The sequence below is a fragment of the Hydra vulgaris genome, chromosome 06 (genome assembly GCF_038396675.1).
Source record: "Hydra vulgaris chromosome 06, alternate assembly HydraT2T_AEP".
NCBI lineage: Eukaryota > Metazoa > Cnidaria > Hydrozoa > Anthoathecata > Hydridae > Hydra > Hydra vulgaris.
Window position 1 is genome coordinate 21,587,866 of NC_088925.1, and position 18,875 is coordinate 21,606,740.

Below are 18,875 nucleotides of genomic sequence, written 5' to 3' on the forward strand. Positions count from 1 at the left end.
GCATTATTTACAAAATAATAAATTAATTCTTGAGCTGAAGACAAATCTTCAAGACACTTGACACTGTTTTCACATAGCATTCTAATGGCCAGAGATAAACTTAAAAAATGCTTATAACATTCTTTGCTGAGAATACCTTTCAAAACAACTATGCCAGTGTAATGAAGAAAACTTCTTAACTCAGTCGCTTTCCATCTGTCCAATTCTGAAAGAGACCTTGGTTGACGAACAAAATCAGTAGGCAATATATTACTGAAAAAGGATATGATGGAAGCTACAGATGCCGGTTATATAATGATTTACATATGGAATCCTTTTTCCATTGTTTTATTGATTCAAAAGAATTAAACATTTATAATGTCAAAAAAAATGCTCACTTTATTTACTGCAGAAAACAGAAATCAGATTTGATTAGAAAATGTGTGAGTTTACCATACAAGAGTGGTTTCATTGTAATTCCTCTTCTAGAAGATCTTTAAATTAGTTTAAAAAACTCAATGAAACATTTTTTTGCAGTTACTGTTGTATATATTGTATATGTTGTAATTTTAGTCAAGATCAGTATATGGTTATTTTCTGAAAAATTGAAATAAATATAAGAATGTAAGAGTCTACAATTTCATTATTAAATAATGTTATAAACAAAGTTTTGTAAAAAATATTGATATCATTTTATTTTAATGATTATGCATTTAACATCAGTATTTATAAGACTATTTTTCTATTGGTTTTATTCAAACTTAAAACAATAATTTAAATATTTTGCTCATAATAGTTATGAATTGCATGCTGGAACTGCCTTGCAAGTTAGAGTTTTAAGCAAATATTTCTATATATATATCACTTAATTATTTATATCACTTAATTATTTATAACTTATATCAAATACTTTTTGATAGTTTTTAAAAAGTTGCTTTGAAATTATTCTGTTTTTGTTAATAACAAATTAAATGTGAATATATTACCAATTAGACTATTCTTTTTATCATTAGTATGTTTAGTTTAATATTAGAATATTTTTCTCTGTGTATTATATAAAACAATGATAAACATGTTTTTACCAATATATTAATATTTTTGTTTTATTCTTTTATCAAAATACCTTTTAGTCAACTATGGTCAGCTCTGGTTATTATTGAAAACAAGCAAAAAGTGAAAATTCTCGCTCCATGTCCTTGGGTGGATTTAGAAAGTATGATTCTGTACTGGCCACCAAAACATAAATTATTAAGTTTATATATTTCTCGATGGTCTTCTCCTGAGAGCAACTGGACAAAATTGGTGATAGTGAAAGTATTATTGAAATCTGGGTTCAAATCAGTGGCGCAAGATATGACAAGTTTTTTGTCTACTACAGAGAATGATACAGAAGTTGACTCTGAAAAAAGTGATTCAGAAATGGAAGAAAAAATTGGTTTGGTAATTTATTTTATTAATTAAAAGTTCATAATAATTTTTGTGTTGTTCAAATATGCTGATAAATTATGATCCATATTTCATTATAATTTTTTTGAAACGTTGACAAAAACATAATTACTGCCCTACTCTATCGAACATGTAGAAACTATTATTATTTGTTTATTTTTATGAAATTTGCAACCTTAAGGCTGAGAACGCCACTACAGTCAAGTAGGCATTTTGTTATTCTTTTTATAATTGTGGTTACAACCCTTTCTAAACTTTTTAACTGTAAAACCCAAACCACAATGAACTGGGCCGCTACATAAGACCAAGTGGCATTAATTTTGTTTCTGGAGCGTTTTTTTTTTTAATTTTGTTATAATAATAAAAATAATGCAAAAAATTATTGAATTTATTTTGTTCACTTTTATAATGCTTTTTTTGAGTTTTTTTTTTTTTTAATAAAAAAAACACTCATTTTTTTTAAATAGATAAATGTGTTGCAAGTCCAGTTATAAAACGCAAGTGGTCAATGGCCCTAATATCAGAAGAAGATACCTTATCTCAATTTCCACAACTGGAAACTTCCAACTTCCATACACCAACAAGTAGCTCAAAAGGTGAAGAATTATTTTAATGTATGTCTTAATTACTTTATGCAAATTATTTGGTATCTTTAGCTGCTTGTAAAGATATATTTTCCACTATTTGAGAAATTGTTTTTTTGTTAATAGAACCAATAGAGGCATCTATTATGTTAGATTTTTTTTTCTCTAACTCTACCAGATTTCTTTGTTCGGGTTAAAGTCACTTAGTTAAAGTCACTCAACTTTATTTTTAATGAACTTTTTTAAAATTTTGTTTTCGATATAAAGTTTTATTTCCTTAAATTGTTCCAATATATAACCATATTTTAACATTTTTTTTAGGAACTGATTCTAAAAAGTTTTTTGCAACATGTCCATCACCAACAAGAGTATCTTTTTCGGTAAATCCAATAATAGCAACGAAAAATACATGTGGGAAATTTAAAACATACTGATGGTGGAACCTCTTTCAAGGAGATATCTACCAAACGTAAGCACTTTAAAGTATTTTTTCTATTCTTCTATGTAATATTTATATACCTTCAGAGGGATATTAGACATGATGTATAATAAGATATTTTCTGGGGTTGGGGTTTAGATGACATTGAAAAATATAATAAATACTGAGAAAGTAAATTCAATTGTTTTATATTTCAATGTCTTGCAGCCACATCCCTTGTGCAATTTTTGCAACCCTATAATAAACTCGTCGGTCCCCAAACTCATTATTGATTCAATAGCCCTCAGCATTTTTTCTACCCTATCATGATGCCTCATAGTTTATAACTTAAGTATTAAATTATTTTGGTAATGCAAGGCTATTTCCTCATAGAATTTCAATACACTGTGCTTATGCGGCTAGCAAAATTAGAAGAAAATCAAAAAAACATTTCTGAAACACTTGGATTGCTTCGAGATAATGATATGGCAGTAAATAATGATTCAGGCAGTCTATAAGTGCTCCAAAGCAATGCAGAAATTGAGGCAGAAGAGAGTAAACTCAAAGACAATGCATATTTTCAAAAGAAGGTTGTTTTAAATTCTTACCAACAGTTACAATTATTTTAAACACTTGCAGATTTATAAATTTTTATATTTGTTCAATTAATAGTTTAAGATTATAATAAATTAAGAACTTCGTTTCAAAGTATCAAAATTAAAAAAATTATTTTCAAAATTTCTGTCTTGGGTAATTTCTTTAGAAAAAACATATAAAAGAAATTGGAGGAAAAGACGCAAGAACGGCAGTAAGGCTTGCTCTTGATGGAATGATGTCGCGGGAAATACAGAATGGTTTTAGTCTGTATGATTTAAAGAACCAGTCTTTTTCAAAGACACTTCACTATTTGTATTTGACAGGTATATGAATGTAATAAATTTATTGATGGTGTTCTATTGATGTCACGATGTAAACATTACTATTCCGTCGCCATCTTGTAGGTCAAACTAACGCATTAGCTTTAGGAGCTTTAACGCAAGGCCAATTACTATTATCTGTTAATGTGGTTCCTATAGAAAAAGATTGTTAAAAAGTTTATTATTTTGATTAAATTTATATAGAATTTAATTCTCTTTCTCATGATGTAATTAATTTTTTTTTGTTTAAACTAAAACTCAATATTAAATAACTTGTTTTCTAAACACTGCCAAACAAGTTAATTAACCTTAGCAACTAAGTAAATTGCAAATAACATAATCTGAAACATTCTCAAACTTAATAAATAACCAAAAAAATAAATACAACTATTTGTGTTAACATTTTAAAAACCTTATGTTATGTATTCTAAGGCATTTTATTAAATTTTTGTTTTGAATTAATTTACATGACTCATAGTACAGTAAACATAGTTTGGTTGTTTAAGTATGCTCAATAAAGTATTAAATGGTTTTAGTATTTTTAATTGCTCTGTATATAAATAATATGCTGATGTTTATTCTATTGTAGTATCTAAAAGTGTTTAATATTTTTTAACAATAATACAATACAAGCAAGCAAAACCACAAACTTAGAAGAATGTGTCATTTTAGAGGCAATCAACACTCATGCAAAAAACGTACAAAAAGTTACAGAAGTTCCAAATGATTACGATTTTACTATAAACTAAAATACTACAAACTTAAAGTTGTTGAAAATTTATGTTAACCTTTAGCTGACATTCCAGAATGTTTTCCATAAAACATAGACTTTAATTTACAATTCCACTCCTCACATGGTTGCTGTTCATAAGTTTTACTTTAAAGTTAAAAGTTGTGTGTTTAAAATATAGCTGCTCTTTACATCAAATTCTGCAGCGAAAAAAGTAGACGCATTTGTTTAAAGTTCGATATGAAGGTCTTCAATAAATAGGAAGTAGAAGATATGAAGCAAATCAAAAAATTTATGAAATAAGTTGTAACATTTCAAGGACTTTTACGTAGAGTACAAGTATATTGTATGTTGATCTTGTGCCACCAAATAAACATTTCTAAAATCATATGAAGCTGTTGCAGTATTATTTATGGCTTGTCCTGCTTAAAGAAATTAAAAAAATTGGAAAAAAGACTATTCATCATTGAATAGAGTTGTAAAACCTTATTACAGTAATAAAATGGTATTAATGTATTGTCAGAGCACCGCGAATCATGTAAAATTGTGGAATGCAGATAAAAATATTGATTATCATTTAAAAAATTGATTTTACTTCATGGATTAGTTAGCAAAGTCTACATTACAATGTTTACCCAGGTTTTCAATTTTACTACATGGATTAATTTGCAACACTGAAGTTAGCTTGTGTAGTTTTGTCTTATTGAATTCTATGATGCTTCTTAAGCTATTTTTGATGTCTGAAAACAAAAACAGCTCAAGCAAAGTTTTTACTCAAAGTTTAGAATGATGGAAAATCCTAAAAGCAGTCAAAAAAGGGTTAGTTGATTTAAGTCAGCCAAAAAAGAAGATTCTTTCATATTAAAAAGAGTTTAAGTTTTTGTGACTTATTAGTTATTTATGCTTTTATTTTTGTGTTTTCTCAAAGCAAAGTTTTTCAATGAGTACACCTTGAAAATATGCTCAAATTTACACAGCATATTTAAAAATATATATATAATCAACTTTTTTTAGTATTGTTTAATTGTGTACAATATAATTTCATTATTAATGAAAAAAAATCTGTTTCAAAAACTCAACAAAAGTGTAGTTTTTTCCTTTCCATAGGAACCATTACAATGATAATAAGCCTATAAGATATCGAGGTGGGAGCGGGTAAACCCCAAAAACTTAAAATTAGAAGTAAATGTCCATGAAATCCTCCACAAAAATGGATCTTCTGCAAGTCGTCTAATTTTTTCCAAATCCAAAATATTATATATTTTTTTATTTCAACAATAGGTGTTTCACTGTATATATTGTTGTCAAAATGGAGGAATATGCTCAAACATTACAGGGTGCTGCTGCAATTCGGTATGTTGCAAAATTACAGCTTGTTAGTGGGGTAGACCCTTATAAATTGAAATTTAGCGAATGGGACACAAATCCTAAATCACTTCCTTCCGTGGAGTATCCATACATTGTAAACTATTGCTTCTACACAAAAAGTGCTTATACAATGAATAAATTAAAATCTTATAAATCTCAAGATGCATACTACCAGTTCGTCAGCGGTTGGGTTTTTGATTTGGCAAGCTATGTTGTGAATAACCGTGTCATTGTTAAAGCCAAGGTAGGAATTAGCAATATCAACAATTTAAGTATACACGTATACATATATGCTTACAATTATATATATATATATATATATATATATATATATATATATATATATATATATATATATATATATATATATATATATATATGTATATATATATATCATTCATTGTTCAGGTGAGACACTCTCAGAGTATCAGCCGGCCACCACTACAACCTTGGATTATTGCTGAAAAGAGTGGAAACATTTTAGCTGCACACTGCAACTGTATGGCAGGTTTAGCTGAAACATGTACTCATGTCAGTGCCACGCTCTTTGCAATAGATGCTTCTGTGCGCTTAGAGAAAAGCCGAACTGTTACTGAAGAAGCAGCATACTGGATGCTACCATCAAATGTGAAGAAAGTAACATATTCTAGGCTAAAAGACATTGATTTTACATCGGCAACAACGATGAAAAAGAATCTTGATAATAAGTTATCTCAGACACCTATTAGACAATATTATTTACAGCCTCTTCCGTTTGTAGAACCTCCCAACACTACGGAAATGAACAATCTTTTTCAAAAATTACATGACACTGGCGCTAAACCAAGTATACTGTCAATAGTACCTAACTTTGTTGAATCTTACGTTCCTAGGTTATTATCTTCCTTGTACCCCTGGGTTTCTGTAGAACTACGGAAAGACCGAGGCACATCAGCAACACTTGAGGATATAGATGAGTTGTGTACTCAAATTCTAACTAGTAACACGTTGCTTACAACTAAGGAAGCGTGTCAACTTGTAGAAGAGCAGACTAGAAGTCAAGCTGCAAGCCACATGTGGTTTAGATTCCGCGCAGGCAGAATAACTTCTTCAAATATGAAGAAAGCATGCATTACTTCGCCCTTAAAACCATCAATAAGCACTGTAAAATCTATATGCTATCCTTCATTACTTAAGTTTAAAACAGCGGCTACAGACTGGGGGTGTCAGCACGAATCAGGAGCTCTAGATTGCTATACTAACTTAATCAAAGACAAACATACTGAATTAAAAATTTCTAAAAGTGGCCTACATATCGACCACAACAACTCATATTTAGGAGCAACTCCAGATTCATTAGTATCTTGTAATTGCTGTGGCAAAGGAGTATTAGAAATAAAATGCCCATTTTGTCTTCGAGATATAGATATTCAGGGTTGCGTAGACAAAAGGTCATCACTGGAGAATGTTTATGGCAAACTGCATTTGAAAAAATCTCATGCACATTGTTACCAGGTTCAAACACAAATGTTTGTGTGCAAAGTAAAGTTTTGCGATTACTTTGTTTGGACCAAAGCAAGTTCTCACTTGGAAAGAATATAAGCTATGGAAAGACATTTTGCCACGGTCTGCTCTACTTGAGCAACCGTTGACAAAACAAGTACTTGGCATAGTTTTGCTAACAAGGATAAAATAATTTATAGTTTCTATTAAAAAAAAAACAATGTTTTTACACATGTTTTAAAACAATCTTTTTTAAATGTATAATGAAAATAAATAAAAACTATTCTATAATTAAAAAAATCTTTTAATTTAAACTTTTATTTCACCTATCAAATTCGAATTAGAGAAGTTGTATTTTATATAGTACACAACTCTAAAAGAAGTTGTCATGTATATTATTTTAAACGTGCTAGTCCAGCATTTTTTGTCAATTTGAGCATATTTTTAAGGTGTATTTGAAAATTGATTTCTTAAAAATCCAGATAACTTAAAACGTTCAGAATCATGTTTGTTTATAGTATCAACAAAAGGTTATGTTGTTAAGTCATTATTGAGATTAATTATTAAGTTCCAGTTGTTTGCATTCATCGTTGAATTCAATGAAATTATTAAAAATCTGCACATGTCCAACACACTTTACTTTCAGTGGTATATAGAATTGTACATATGGCCCACAACTAACAACATCTTTAAATAAAAAAGAGTCACCTCTTCTGAGAAAATCATTGCACGTTTATCAATGAAAATAAAAAGATCTTCTAAACATTATTGTTTGAATGGATACATATATTCCTTGAAAATGTTTTAATACTTACAGATTTACTATAGATTTACTAATAGAAGTCATTGAAATGTTGCAACTTATTTCAAAAAAAATTTTAATTTGATTTGTGCCTTTTCCTACATATCTTAAAGCTAATGTAGATCTTCCAATGAATTTCGTCTACTATATATACTTTTATTTCCAGTAGAATTCAATGTAAAGAACGGTTAATTAAAAACACTGCTTTTAAGCAAGCTTTTAAAGTCAAAGTTTAACTTATGAACAGCACTCATGTGATAAGTTAAATAGTCAATAAAAAGTCAATGTTTTATGAAAAACATTCTTGACATGACAGCAAAAAGATACACATATATTTTCAACAACTCAAAGTTTATAATAAAATTATAATCATTTGGATCCTTTGCAACTTGTTTACGTTTTTTGCACGAGTGTTGATTGCCTCTAAAATGACACATTCTTCTAAGTTTGTGGTTTTGCTTGTTGCCAATTATTATTGTTACTAATTACTATTAAATACTTTTAACATACTACAGCTATTAAATAAGTAATTTATATACATAGCATTTTAAAATAATAATACAATTTAATAAACTTATTTAACATGCTTAAACAACCAAAATGTTTTCGCTGTTTCGAAGTTATGCTAGTTACTAATTGATAAAAATATATATATATATATATAAAAAAGAATTGTATGTGTTATAATACTTAACAGAAGATCTTAAAAATGTAAAACACAAATAATTTAGTCTATTTTTGAATGGTTTGAAGTACTTTATGTTCAGTTTACTTAATTGCACATTACTTAAAACACACTTTTGAAAACAAGTTATTTAATAGAGTTTTATTTTAAGCAAAAATAAATTAATTATATCGTGAGATAGAGAATCAAATTCTACATAAATTTACTCAAAATTAACTTTTAAAAATTTATCCACTACAAGATATGTTATCTAAATAGTTGTAATTAAATACGTTATGTCAATAAACGTTCGCTTTGTTTACTTTATTTGCCATACAGTATGGCGGCCGCGAATTTTAACGTCACGTGATAGAATACCATCAATTGTGAGAAGGTTGTTTAAATTATTTTTGAGCATAACTTGTGTTACAGGCGTTTTGATTTAAGGCCAATTTTTCCATTATGCTTCTAATTTTAAAAATGTTATAGTCATCATAGCGCAATATCAGCGATATATGAAAAGGAGGCGTGTTTAATCAATTTAAAATCATTTTTTTGCACATTTTGAAGGCTAATTATATTTTTATTTATATAAAACACAAATAAATAATAGTATTAAAATTTGTGATTTAGCGGCTTTCTTGTGACTTTTTATTTTTAATGTTTTGTGTTGTAGGTACTCTACTTAACAGCAGCAAGGAAGACTATCATAAAGATCGATTAGATTATCACATTGGTGATATTTTAAAACGAGCGATTCGAAATAAAGCAATGAGAAATCCTGTAGTTACATAATTAATAAATGGATCTCCTCGTATAAAACTGGTTCTGTCTTTGTGGTTTCACATCAGACAAGCAATATTATTTATGATTACTTTTATTTTTTCATTTTGTAAATACATTTTTTTAAGTTATAAACCGTTTTTTAATTTTTCTTATTCTAGCGCATGTATACACAACCAACAGAATTCAAAACAGTTCTTCAGTTTATAAGAATAAATGTTTTGTATAAATGCATTATTATACTATTACTTTGTCTTGTAAGGTTATATATAATTATAGTATTTAGTACTGAATAATGTATAATGTTTTTATAAAAGTAGCACTTACATGGGTTTTAAGGGTTATAGTTGCAAGTCTTACTTATAAGAGTAATTTAAATTTTCGGAATCAACTAATGTTTAAAATGATTTTAGGACGTGCCAAAGACGTATTTTTAACTGCCTGAATAAGGATCCGGGACTTGTGGAAAACGTCCGTAGGACATGCTATAGACGTCCTTTAAGGTCGTCCTACGGACGTCTCTTTAGATCCCCGTTGGACGGACGAAAAGCGTTTGATTTGGTACGTCTGGAGGACGTCCCTAAGTCGTCCCGTGAGACGTCCTAAGGACCAAAATGGACCTATTGCGGACGTCGTTTTGCCCAATGGGTTACCTGTTTTTCAAAAATCCTTAAGCGTATCATGTATAATAGGCTATTTGCATTTTTGAATAAAAACAATTTTCTCTATTGTAACCAATTTGGTTTTCAATCAAATTACTCTACGGAGCATGCCCATATACAACTAGTTGAAGTCATCAGCGAATCATCTTCTTATGATAAATTCACTTTAGGTATATTCCTAGAGTTGTTGAAAGTGTTTGGCTCCGTTAATCATCAGATTTCACTAGAAAAACTAAATATTATGAAGTATGCCATGAATACCATAAATGGTTTGCAAGTTACTTAACTGATCGAAAACAATTTATATCTCTAAATGACGGTTTTCCGACAAATAATCTAAAATATTATATTGAGTTCCACAAGGCTCCATCTTAGGTCATCTACTGTTTTTAATTTATGTCAACGATCTATATAGAGCATGAAATACTATGTCTACTACCGTTTGCAGACGACATCATTTTTTTTATTCTCATTAACATTATCTCTCTATTTTAAGTAGCAAATAAAGAACTAGAAAAAATATGAAACTGGCTTAAACGCTGATAAAACTAAGTTATTCTTATCTTAAACGAAAGTTTCAATATATTCCTACATCCTTAATAATTCTATATATAAATAACATTAAAATTGAGCGCGCTTTCATAAACAAACTACTTGGCGTTTTAATAGATGAAAACTTATCCTGGAAAGATCATTTTATATATATTTGCTATAAAATCTATTAAATATATTAAACATATCTATTAAATATATTCGCTATAAAATCTATAAAAATATTGGTATTTTATATAAAACCCGTTCAATTTAGACAAATCTACTCAGCTATATTTTGCATTCATCAATGTTTACTTATTTTATATCAATGTTGTTTGAGTAGTACAAACAAATCTGAATTTGAATGTCTCCTCAAGCAAAAGAATCATGCAGCAAGAATTATTAGTTTTCAAAATCACTTTACAAATGCTAAACCTTCTAAGTAGCACGAGAACCCTTAATATTTATGAAATAAACATGCTCATAGTCACACAATTTATGCTCCAATACCAGTTTAAAAGCTCTAAAAGTTTTCAAAAATATTTTTCTTAAAACATCGATACCAGGAAGTATCTATCGATGAAGTATCTCTATCTACAGGAAGTTTTGTAAAGCCTTTCCGTATTCAAAACTTACAAGATTCTCTATTTCTTATTGTGGTCCAATGCTATGAAACCACTTTAAAAAGCCTGAGCCGTAAACTTAAAGAAGCCAATATTGCTCAATATTGCTCAAAAAGAAAATAATTGTACTTATTGGAAATCAAAATTCTTTACTTGATTTTTTCTAAAAATACACTTTTATCCTTATATCCTATATATATAATATGTATATATATATATATATATATATATATATATATATATATATATATATATATATATATATATATATATATATATATATATATATATATATATATATATATATATATATATATATATATATATATATATATATATATAAAGGTTATATAGTGATGATAAGGTTTTTTATTGTTTCTTATTACCAAACTATTTATCGGCAGGTAAAACGCAAAAATAGTTTACTTTGAGAGCCTCAGTTAATACTTTCAAAACGGTCGTGTTAATATACTTTTATATGTCACATTTAAAACTTCAAATAAAATAGTTGTACTGCATTTTTAACTTTAACTACATTTGATAAATGATTAAATTACAGACCATTTGTGCTACACTTTTTGTTTATTTATTTTTTGTTTTTATATTTGCTAATTACTTTACTGTCTAAAAACAGTTTTTGCATTTCCAAAAAAATATCTTGAAACAATCGTAAAAATGATCTCGCAGAGATTGCAGCAGCCTTTTTTGGTATTTGAGATTGGGTTTGGATATGGAAAAAATTTTAAACTTAAGTATGTTTATATTTTCAATGCTTAGCTAAAATTTCAGTGATTTGCCAGCCTTTCTGAAATAATTCATTACAGTGTTTGTCAGCATACAGCATCCCATTTACATGACCAACATGCTTTTTGCTTCAAGAGGGATGATATTTGGGGCTGTTTTACCAGCATCGATGTATTTAATCTGACGCCTCACAACAATCGTGCGATAAAAAGCCTTCAGTGCCCTTATGACTCCCTGGTCTATTAGTTAAGTTTTGGAGGTTTTGTTTGCTATTTAAATTACTAATTCAATTGCTTTATGCTGCTAAGCCTGTTAAACAAACTTTGCTTAACTTTCCTCATGCACATCGTTCACCTTTTAGATGAAAGGTTTTCGTCGAAGGCTGTTGATAAAGTAAACCAAACTTGTCAGCGTTTTAAGTATCCCTCTTTTCATACCTTTAGAGAATTGTGGGCAAATGAGTTTGCCACCAACTTGATGTCTTATTCTCTGTACACGACCTTTCTCGCCAGAAATATTTGGAAAAATAAAATTATGGCTTTTTTTCCACCAATCAAGCCACCGTTCTGAAGCCCTTAAATTTGGAATGTTGAGTTCTTTTACAAAATCTAAAGTTTTCTTCCTAATGATGTGTCCACCAACCGATTGGAAGACACATTGGTATAATCTAAAGCTTTCTCCCAAGATTAGGGAGAAAGCTTTAGATTATACCAATTAATTGGTACATTTCGTTCACGTGCGTTCATAAACCTTTTATATACAGCTTTTAGGGAGGGAAATGAGCTAGCGACTAGCTAGCTTTATAGCGATTTTCAAGCGATTTTTTTTTCTAATTTTATTTTTTTCTATTGTCTTTAAGATCTTTAAAAATTTGATTTTTAGTGTTGAGTCTATTATAATTATAAGAATAATTAAACTTTAAACATTGCGATTTTGTAGCAATGTGTCGCTATCTACATATCGTAGTTTTGTAGCTAGCTACAAAATATCCACAATTCTATAGCTGGCTGATAGCTACATATCAACATTTTTTCAGGTAGCAATTTTATTAAGATATGACGCTAGCTACAATACCCAGTGGGTCTTTAGCTTATTAGGCTAGCTGCCTCGTAGCCAAATCGCTGTCAACATTTTTTTTATTTAGTCTTCTTTTTAAATTTTTAAAAGCAAAATATTTTTCTAGGATTGTCAGAACTGTCTTCTTTTGAGTAGATGCTATGCTGAAATTTCTACCGCACTATGTTGCATTGACTTTGCAATGAGATCGCAAATGGGTGATAAGTAAAAAAGTGTTGAAAATAGAAGTTAAAAAAAAAGTGAATGAGTGAAATAAATAAAAAGAATGGAAAAGAAAGAACAAAAAACTATTTATACATCGAAAAAAGAACGTTAAATCAAGATTTTATTATTTTTTTCATATATTTCTTTAGTTTTCTTTCATACTTTTTAGGATTTTTTGTTTACGATTTATTTTTTAGTTACGTTGTTATGCGCGTAACAGCACTGGTTTTTCTTTAGTTTTTTTCGCATATAAAGTTTTACTTATTATTTTTTGTAAGTCATTTATTTTTTTTGTTTTTTAGTTTAGTTTAGTTTAATTTTTAGTTGTTTAGTAGTTTATTTTCATTTTTTATTTTATTAATTATTTTTAAATAGTGATAAGTAATTTTTTATACGGTTATATATTATTTGTTTTTATTTTTATTATAGCCATTTATTATTATTATTATGTCATAATATACCGTGTATTATTATTATTTTGTTTTTATTTATTTTTTATTGTTTTTTATTTTTAATTTTATTTTTTCGTTTTTTTGTTGTTTTTTTTTAATCTTTTTTTTTCCAAAAGTACATAACGTAGTTTTTTGTTTTGTTTGTAATGTTTATTATAACTTTTGCTTTGATTTTCGCTGTGTTTTTCTGTTTATATTTTATTTATTTATTTATTTAGTCATATTACTTGCAATATATATTTTGGTTATTATGTTATAAGAACTATGATTAATATATTTACTAAATCCTTATAATTTTTTTTAGCAATAGTCGTTTTTATGTCATCGTTAGTTGTTACGTTTGTCAGTTTATTACTGTTTGTAACCGGAACTTTGTATATGTAAACAATTGTCGTATGGAAAGTTATACCAATTTATTTAAATTATGATAATTACTATATTATTATTATTACTATTGTTAAAATAACATGTTATTATTATTATTATTATCTATATATTAATACGGTAATGAATAGTGCGCATAGTTACGCCTAATGTTTCGCCTATTGTTTGTATTGTTATTTACGGTTCTGTATTCTGTAAAATACACTATTTCTTAGTTTTTAAGAAGTTTCTAGACTTTTGTATGCATGGTTATATATTCCATGCGGTCTTTCGCAAGCAAGCAAGCAAGCAAATTAGAGCTGATATATTATTATTTTCGAAAAGAATTGATGTTGTTCATTGTTTAAAATAGAAAAATCAAATAATCGTTTGTTTGTTGTTGGTTGTTTTTATTTTTCTAATTTTTATAGCCTGTTTTCATTTTTTAAAAGAAGTTTATAACTAAAATTTCTGTTTAAGTAAACTGTTTCAGTTTTGTCGTTAGTCTTTTTAGAACATTTTAAGCAAGTATTGTTTTATTTTCTGGAGCAATTAAGAGGAGCTGATGGCTTTTTTAGTAAGTTCAATTCATTTTCTTGTTTATAGATTAATATTATTTTTTGTAGAAAGAATAATGAGTATAAAATTTTATTTATGTGTTTAATATGAAAGTTAAATAGAATAAGATTGTTGTTTGTGTTCATGTAAGTTTGTATGCATAAGTTTGCGTTTATTTCAATCTATTTTATATTGCTCTATATCTATATGTCTATTTTATATTCTTAGGAAAAATAATAAGGAATAGAAAAATAAATAAAAATTCTTCTGGAATTTGTCAAAAGAATGTTGTGTTATGCTTCATTTTAAGGTATCTGAATATGTATTTATTTGAAATTTATAATTTTGTTCTTTAATGGTTTCATCTTTTTCATTACAATGTTGTAAATTGTAGTCTGCATTCTTTGTTACATTAAAAATATTAAATGCTAATAAATGTCGTTTTATAGCTGTTAAAGGTTTGCTTATATGTTTATCTTATGCTCAAAGTTAAAAAGTTTTTGATAAATATGTGTATGAGATGATATATGTAGTTTGATAAATACGTGTATGTAGTGATATATATAGTTGTTTTATAAATGTGTTTATATAAATGTGTTTTTATAATAGTATGAAATGTATTTTATCCAGGGATGCGAAGTCCCAAAAAGACTCCAGCTTTTTGTATCTACTTTTTCCAAGTCTGTAGTGTCCAGAAGCTCTAAACAGATTTATTGACTTATTATCTGCTATAATAATTTCATGAGATTTGATGACTTGAAACTTATTTTTTATAAGCCAGGAGTCATTGCCGCCATAGTACCTAAGAATTCTGGGCTAACAAAATGATTGTTCCTCTAACCTAATAGTCTTAATTTTTTACCTATTAGTAGTCCTTAAACTTATTTATATTTTTAGTGCTCCTGTATACCAAAAACTAGGATAAAGTAATCTTTTTGTGACTTTCAAATCCGGAGTCCTTTTTGGTACTCTGCATCCCTGATTTTATCTAATGTGTACATGATTGTTAAATGAGGTGTTTTTATATGTTATATAACATTTTAAAAAATTGTGTTTTATAGTTAGTATAACTATAACACACAATATATTTGAGATATAGATCTAGAGCAAGATTCGTCAACCTTACCAGTCAAGTGGTGTTACTGCTTTAGGTCTAAGTGTAGTCTAGCCAATATAACTATTCTGAAAATACATAACATCCTTAATTCTTTTTTGTGTAATGTTGTTACCTTTGACTTATCTTTATGTTAGTGTCTGTTGTTAAAAATGATTAATAGGTAGTTTCATTACAAGAACTCGCTGCTTTTGTTTCTTAATATAAATACATTAACATAATTTCTTCAAGCAGAAACATAAATTAGTGACTTTTATCTGAAATAGCACAGTGAATATTATTATTAGTGCGCATAGTTATACCTATTGTTCGATATTAGTTACAATTCTGTATTCTGTAAAATACACTATTTCTTAGTTGGATAACCGTTGGATAAACTGGATAACCGACCTTTGTCTTCTGAGGTACAGATATTAAAATTTAAAGTTTTTTTTAGTTTTGGTTTAGTTTATAGTTAATTTTAGTTTAGTTTTAATTAGTTTTAGCTTCAGTTATCTTTTATCTTACTTTAGACAACTTCATGGAAGAAATGAGGGGAATAGGTAAAAAAAATTATAGTTAAATATTTATTTATATGTAAATATAATTCTATCAATTATTCTGAGGTATATTTTTTGTCTTTAGTGTCTGGTAGAAGCATAACTGGTAGGGCTGTGTTTTAAATTTTATATATTTTTTATGGAGAAATATGTGCAATAGGTGAAAGAATTATTTAATATAAATATGGCATTTTTAAACTGTTTGCATTTTACTCATATTTTTATTAAAATTGAATTTCCCACAAGTTTAACTTTTTTTAATTTACTTTTTTTTAATTTACTTTTAGCATCCTCTTCATCCTGTGAAAATGGTGAGGTTATGCTTTATATTTTGATTAAAAAAATTGTAAATATTTTTAAATTTTATTATATCCTTCTATTTGTAATTTTAGAGTCGTTAACATTTGAGGAATACAAAAGATATCGCTCCCAACACCCAGGGCTTCTCTCAGAGAGGTCCTTCAATAAGTGGCAAAGTAATGGCGGTATGTATTCGCCATCCTTCAAATGGAGGGCTCATCCATACCGGGGTGTTGAGAGACACCGAAGAAAAAACAGCAACCAAAAGGTTGTAAATATCTTCTATCAGTGAAGATATTTATAACTTTTTTGTTGCCGTTTTTTCTTTGATGACTTTTTTTTATTTTTTTTAATTTTGTAATTTTTTTTTAATTTGTAATTTTTTATTTTTTATAATATACTATTGTTTGTATTTGGTTTGTTTTTGTCTTTTTTAATTGAAATTTTATTTGTTTTTCACCAATTAAACTCAAATATAGTTGAATTGATTAAAATTTTTCTAATAAAATTATTATTTATGAAACAAGCATTTTTTTCTGCTTTTTTTGAGTCCAAGGTTGATATGGTTTAGAAAAAAAAAATTCAAAAATATAAGGACCTGTCAAGAATTTAAATTCCAAAGAGGACCCTCAAGATCTCATCAAAATCAAAAAATATTTTTTACTTTTATCTTATAATTAATAGACATTGATTCGTGTCTCAGTAATATTGGTTTTTAAACTCTTTTTTTTTGCTATGAAAATCGCTCCACCCTAATACACATGTTTGATTGTAAATCGACTTTTTTTTGTTTGAAACGTATTTGTACTCAATTGCTTAGTTATTTATAATAAATTTATTTAGATGTGTGCATTTATCGTTTTAAAGACAGTTTCCTTTTTTAAAGAAACATGTATCAAGGGGATACCAAAAAATTAATAACTCATAAATAAATTACTTCACTTCATATTAATCTTATTAATTAAAGTTCATGTTATAAAAAATATAATAAGAATTTAGCTTTAATCTTTCGTCAATTTAAGGCATGATGAAGTGTTATTATTTTGTGTCAGTAACTAAAAACGTATTGTGTTGAACTTAGTAATGTCTAGGAAAATGGTTCGGCCATACACTGATATGACCTATGTCAGTTGTAAATTACTCAAATAACGTTAAATAATTGGTAAATTAATTTATTTTAATTTTACAGATAGTTTAATTTTTTAATTTGAAGGAGTTTTTCTTACAGGGTATTAGTTAAGGTTTCGCAACTTTAAATTGTGGAAAACAGCCACTATAAATTAACAGACCGACCGAAACCCGTATTACGGGTTGCTTTCTGCTAGTTATTATTATTATTATTTCTACTATTTATTATTATTACTATTATTATAAATATCATTTTTATTAATATTACCATTACTATTTTAATCATTGTCATTAGGTGTTTACTTTATATTAGTAGTTTAAACTATTTGTAAACAACCTTGAAATGTAATGCCAAATATTTCAGAAATATATTGCAATGTGTTCGATATTTTTCTATATTTTACTAACATTAGTTCGTTTGTTAAAATAAGATAGAAAACACGGAAAACAGCATAGTACTAAATAATTTTTCTTTTATGTAATATTTCCGTCTAATTTAATTTATTAAATCGTCATCGGACATAAAATGCCTAATAATTTCGTTTAATATATTTTGATAACGTTCCATAACGTTACGTTTTGAAATACAATGGAATGGTATCAATCGAAAAAAATAACTGACGGGGATTTTGTCAAGAGGAGAAAAATCATTTCGAATATCCGAAATTTCGAATAAGGGGTTGTCCACAAAGTACGTACACTTTTTCCCCCCCCCCCCCCCCGCATTTTGCAATACGCTTTTTTGAGTATCCACCTCCCTAAAAGTACCTACACTTTCAACCTATTTATCTAACATTTTATGATATTTTTTTTTAATTCAGGGTCTCCTTTCTTTTATAATTGACCCACTGCCCTGCCATTTCATATACGCCATTTGCAGACCCCTCTTCCCCACCCAGCATACGTACTTTATGGACAATCCCTAGCTGCAAGTTCGAATAATTGGTGGATATTTACATGAGTTTGTAATTCATGGGGAAGGAAGATTGCTCCTATTTTGCGGAAAGTCCTATAAGTGCTCTATCAAATAAGCGGGAGTTTACTGTAACTCCAAAAATACCAAGTAAAAAACGAACAAAATTTCAAATATTAAATCTTAAAGAATGCTGTTTTTATACACAAAACACAGAGATACCACAATTTTTGGGTGGCTGTTCAGTATTCGGTCTATTTGATCTATTTTTTTTACTATTCAGTATTCGGCCGAATATTGCAAACATGGCGCCCAAAAGGGAAGGTCAGTTTATACTCTAACACTACGGTCCGGGGTTAAAGGGGGCCCAGAGGATATATCAATACACACCTAATATGTATATCAATACATACACATGCACGCACAATAACTTAAGATAAGCATTTATGTTCAAACAATAATTTTTAGGACCGTTGTGAAAACCATTTCCC

The 18,875-nt window shown here is 28.0% G+C and overlaps 2 protein-coding genes and 1 long non-coding RNA gene across 5 annotated transcripts in view; 2 read left to right on the plus strand and 1 right to left on the minus strand.

Annotated features, from left to right (window-relative positions):
* LOC124814586 (uncharacterized) overlaps positions 1-18,875 on the minus strand; it is a 29,317-nt gene that overhangs the window by 7,586 nt on the left and 2,856 nt on the right. The window lies entirely within an intron of this gene.
* LOC136081721 (uncharacterized) lies at positions 1,108-7,105 on the plus strand. Its single transcript, XM_065799551.1, has 6 exons — positions 1,108-1,419; positions 1,893-2,021; positions 2,331-2,478; positions 2,821-3,017; positions 3,191-5,686; positions 5,851-7,105. Exons 5-6 carry the CDS (start codon positions 5,384-5,386, stop codon positions 7,021-7,023), a joined length of 1,476 nt encoding a protein of 491 aa, XP_065655623.1. The 5' UTR covers positions 1,108-1,419; positions 1,893-2,021; positions 2,331-2,478; positions 2,821-3,017; positions 3,191-5,383; the 3' UTR covers positions 7,024-7,105.
* On the plus strand, positions 14,122-16,755 carry LOC136081722 (uncharacterized). Of its 3 annotated transcripts, XR_010639052.1 has the most exons (6): positions 14,122-14,409; positions 14,619-14,700; positions 15,862-15,908; positions 16,017-16,046; positions 16,129-16,354; positions 16,436-16,755. It is a non-coding gene; the product is annotated as an uncharacterized LOC136081722 (long non-coding RNA). The 3 variants fall into 3 exon arrangements; XR_010639051.1 differs by having other exon boundaries at positions 16,017-16,354; XR_010639050.1 differs by having other exon boundaries at positions 15,862-16,354.

Coding starts and splice junctions, on each gene's coding strand:
- LOC136081721 (XM_065799551.1), top strand. CDS start 5,384: ATGGAGGAATATGCTCAAACATTACAGGGTGCTGCTGCAATTCGGTAT. Junction 5,687..5,850: donor GTGTCATTGTTAAAGCCAAG/GTAGGAATTAGC, acceptor TTCATTGTTCAG/GTGAGACACTCTCAGAGTAT.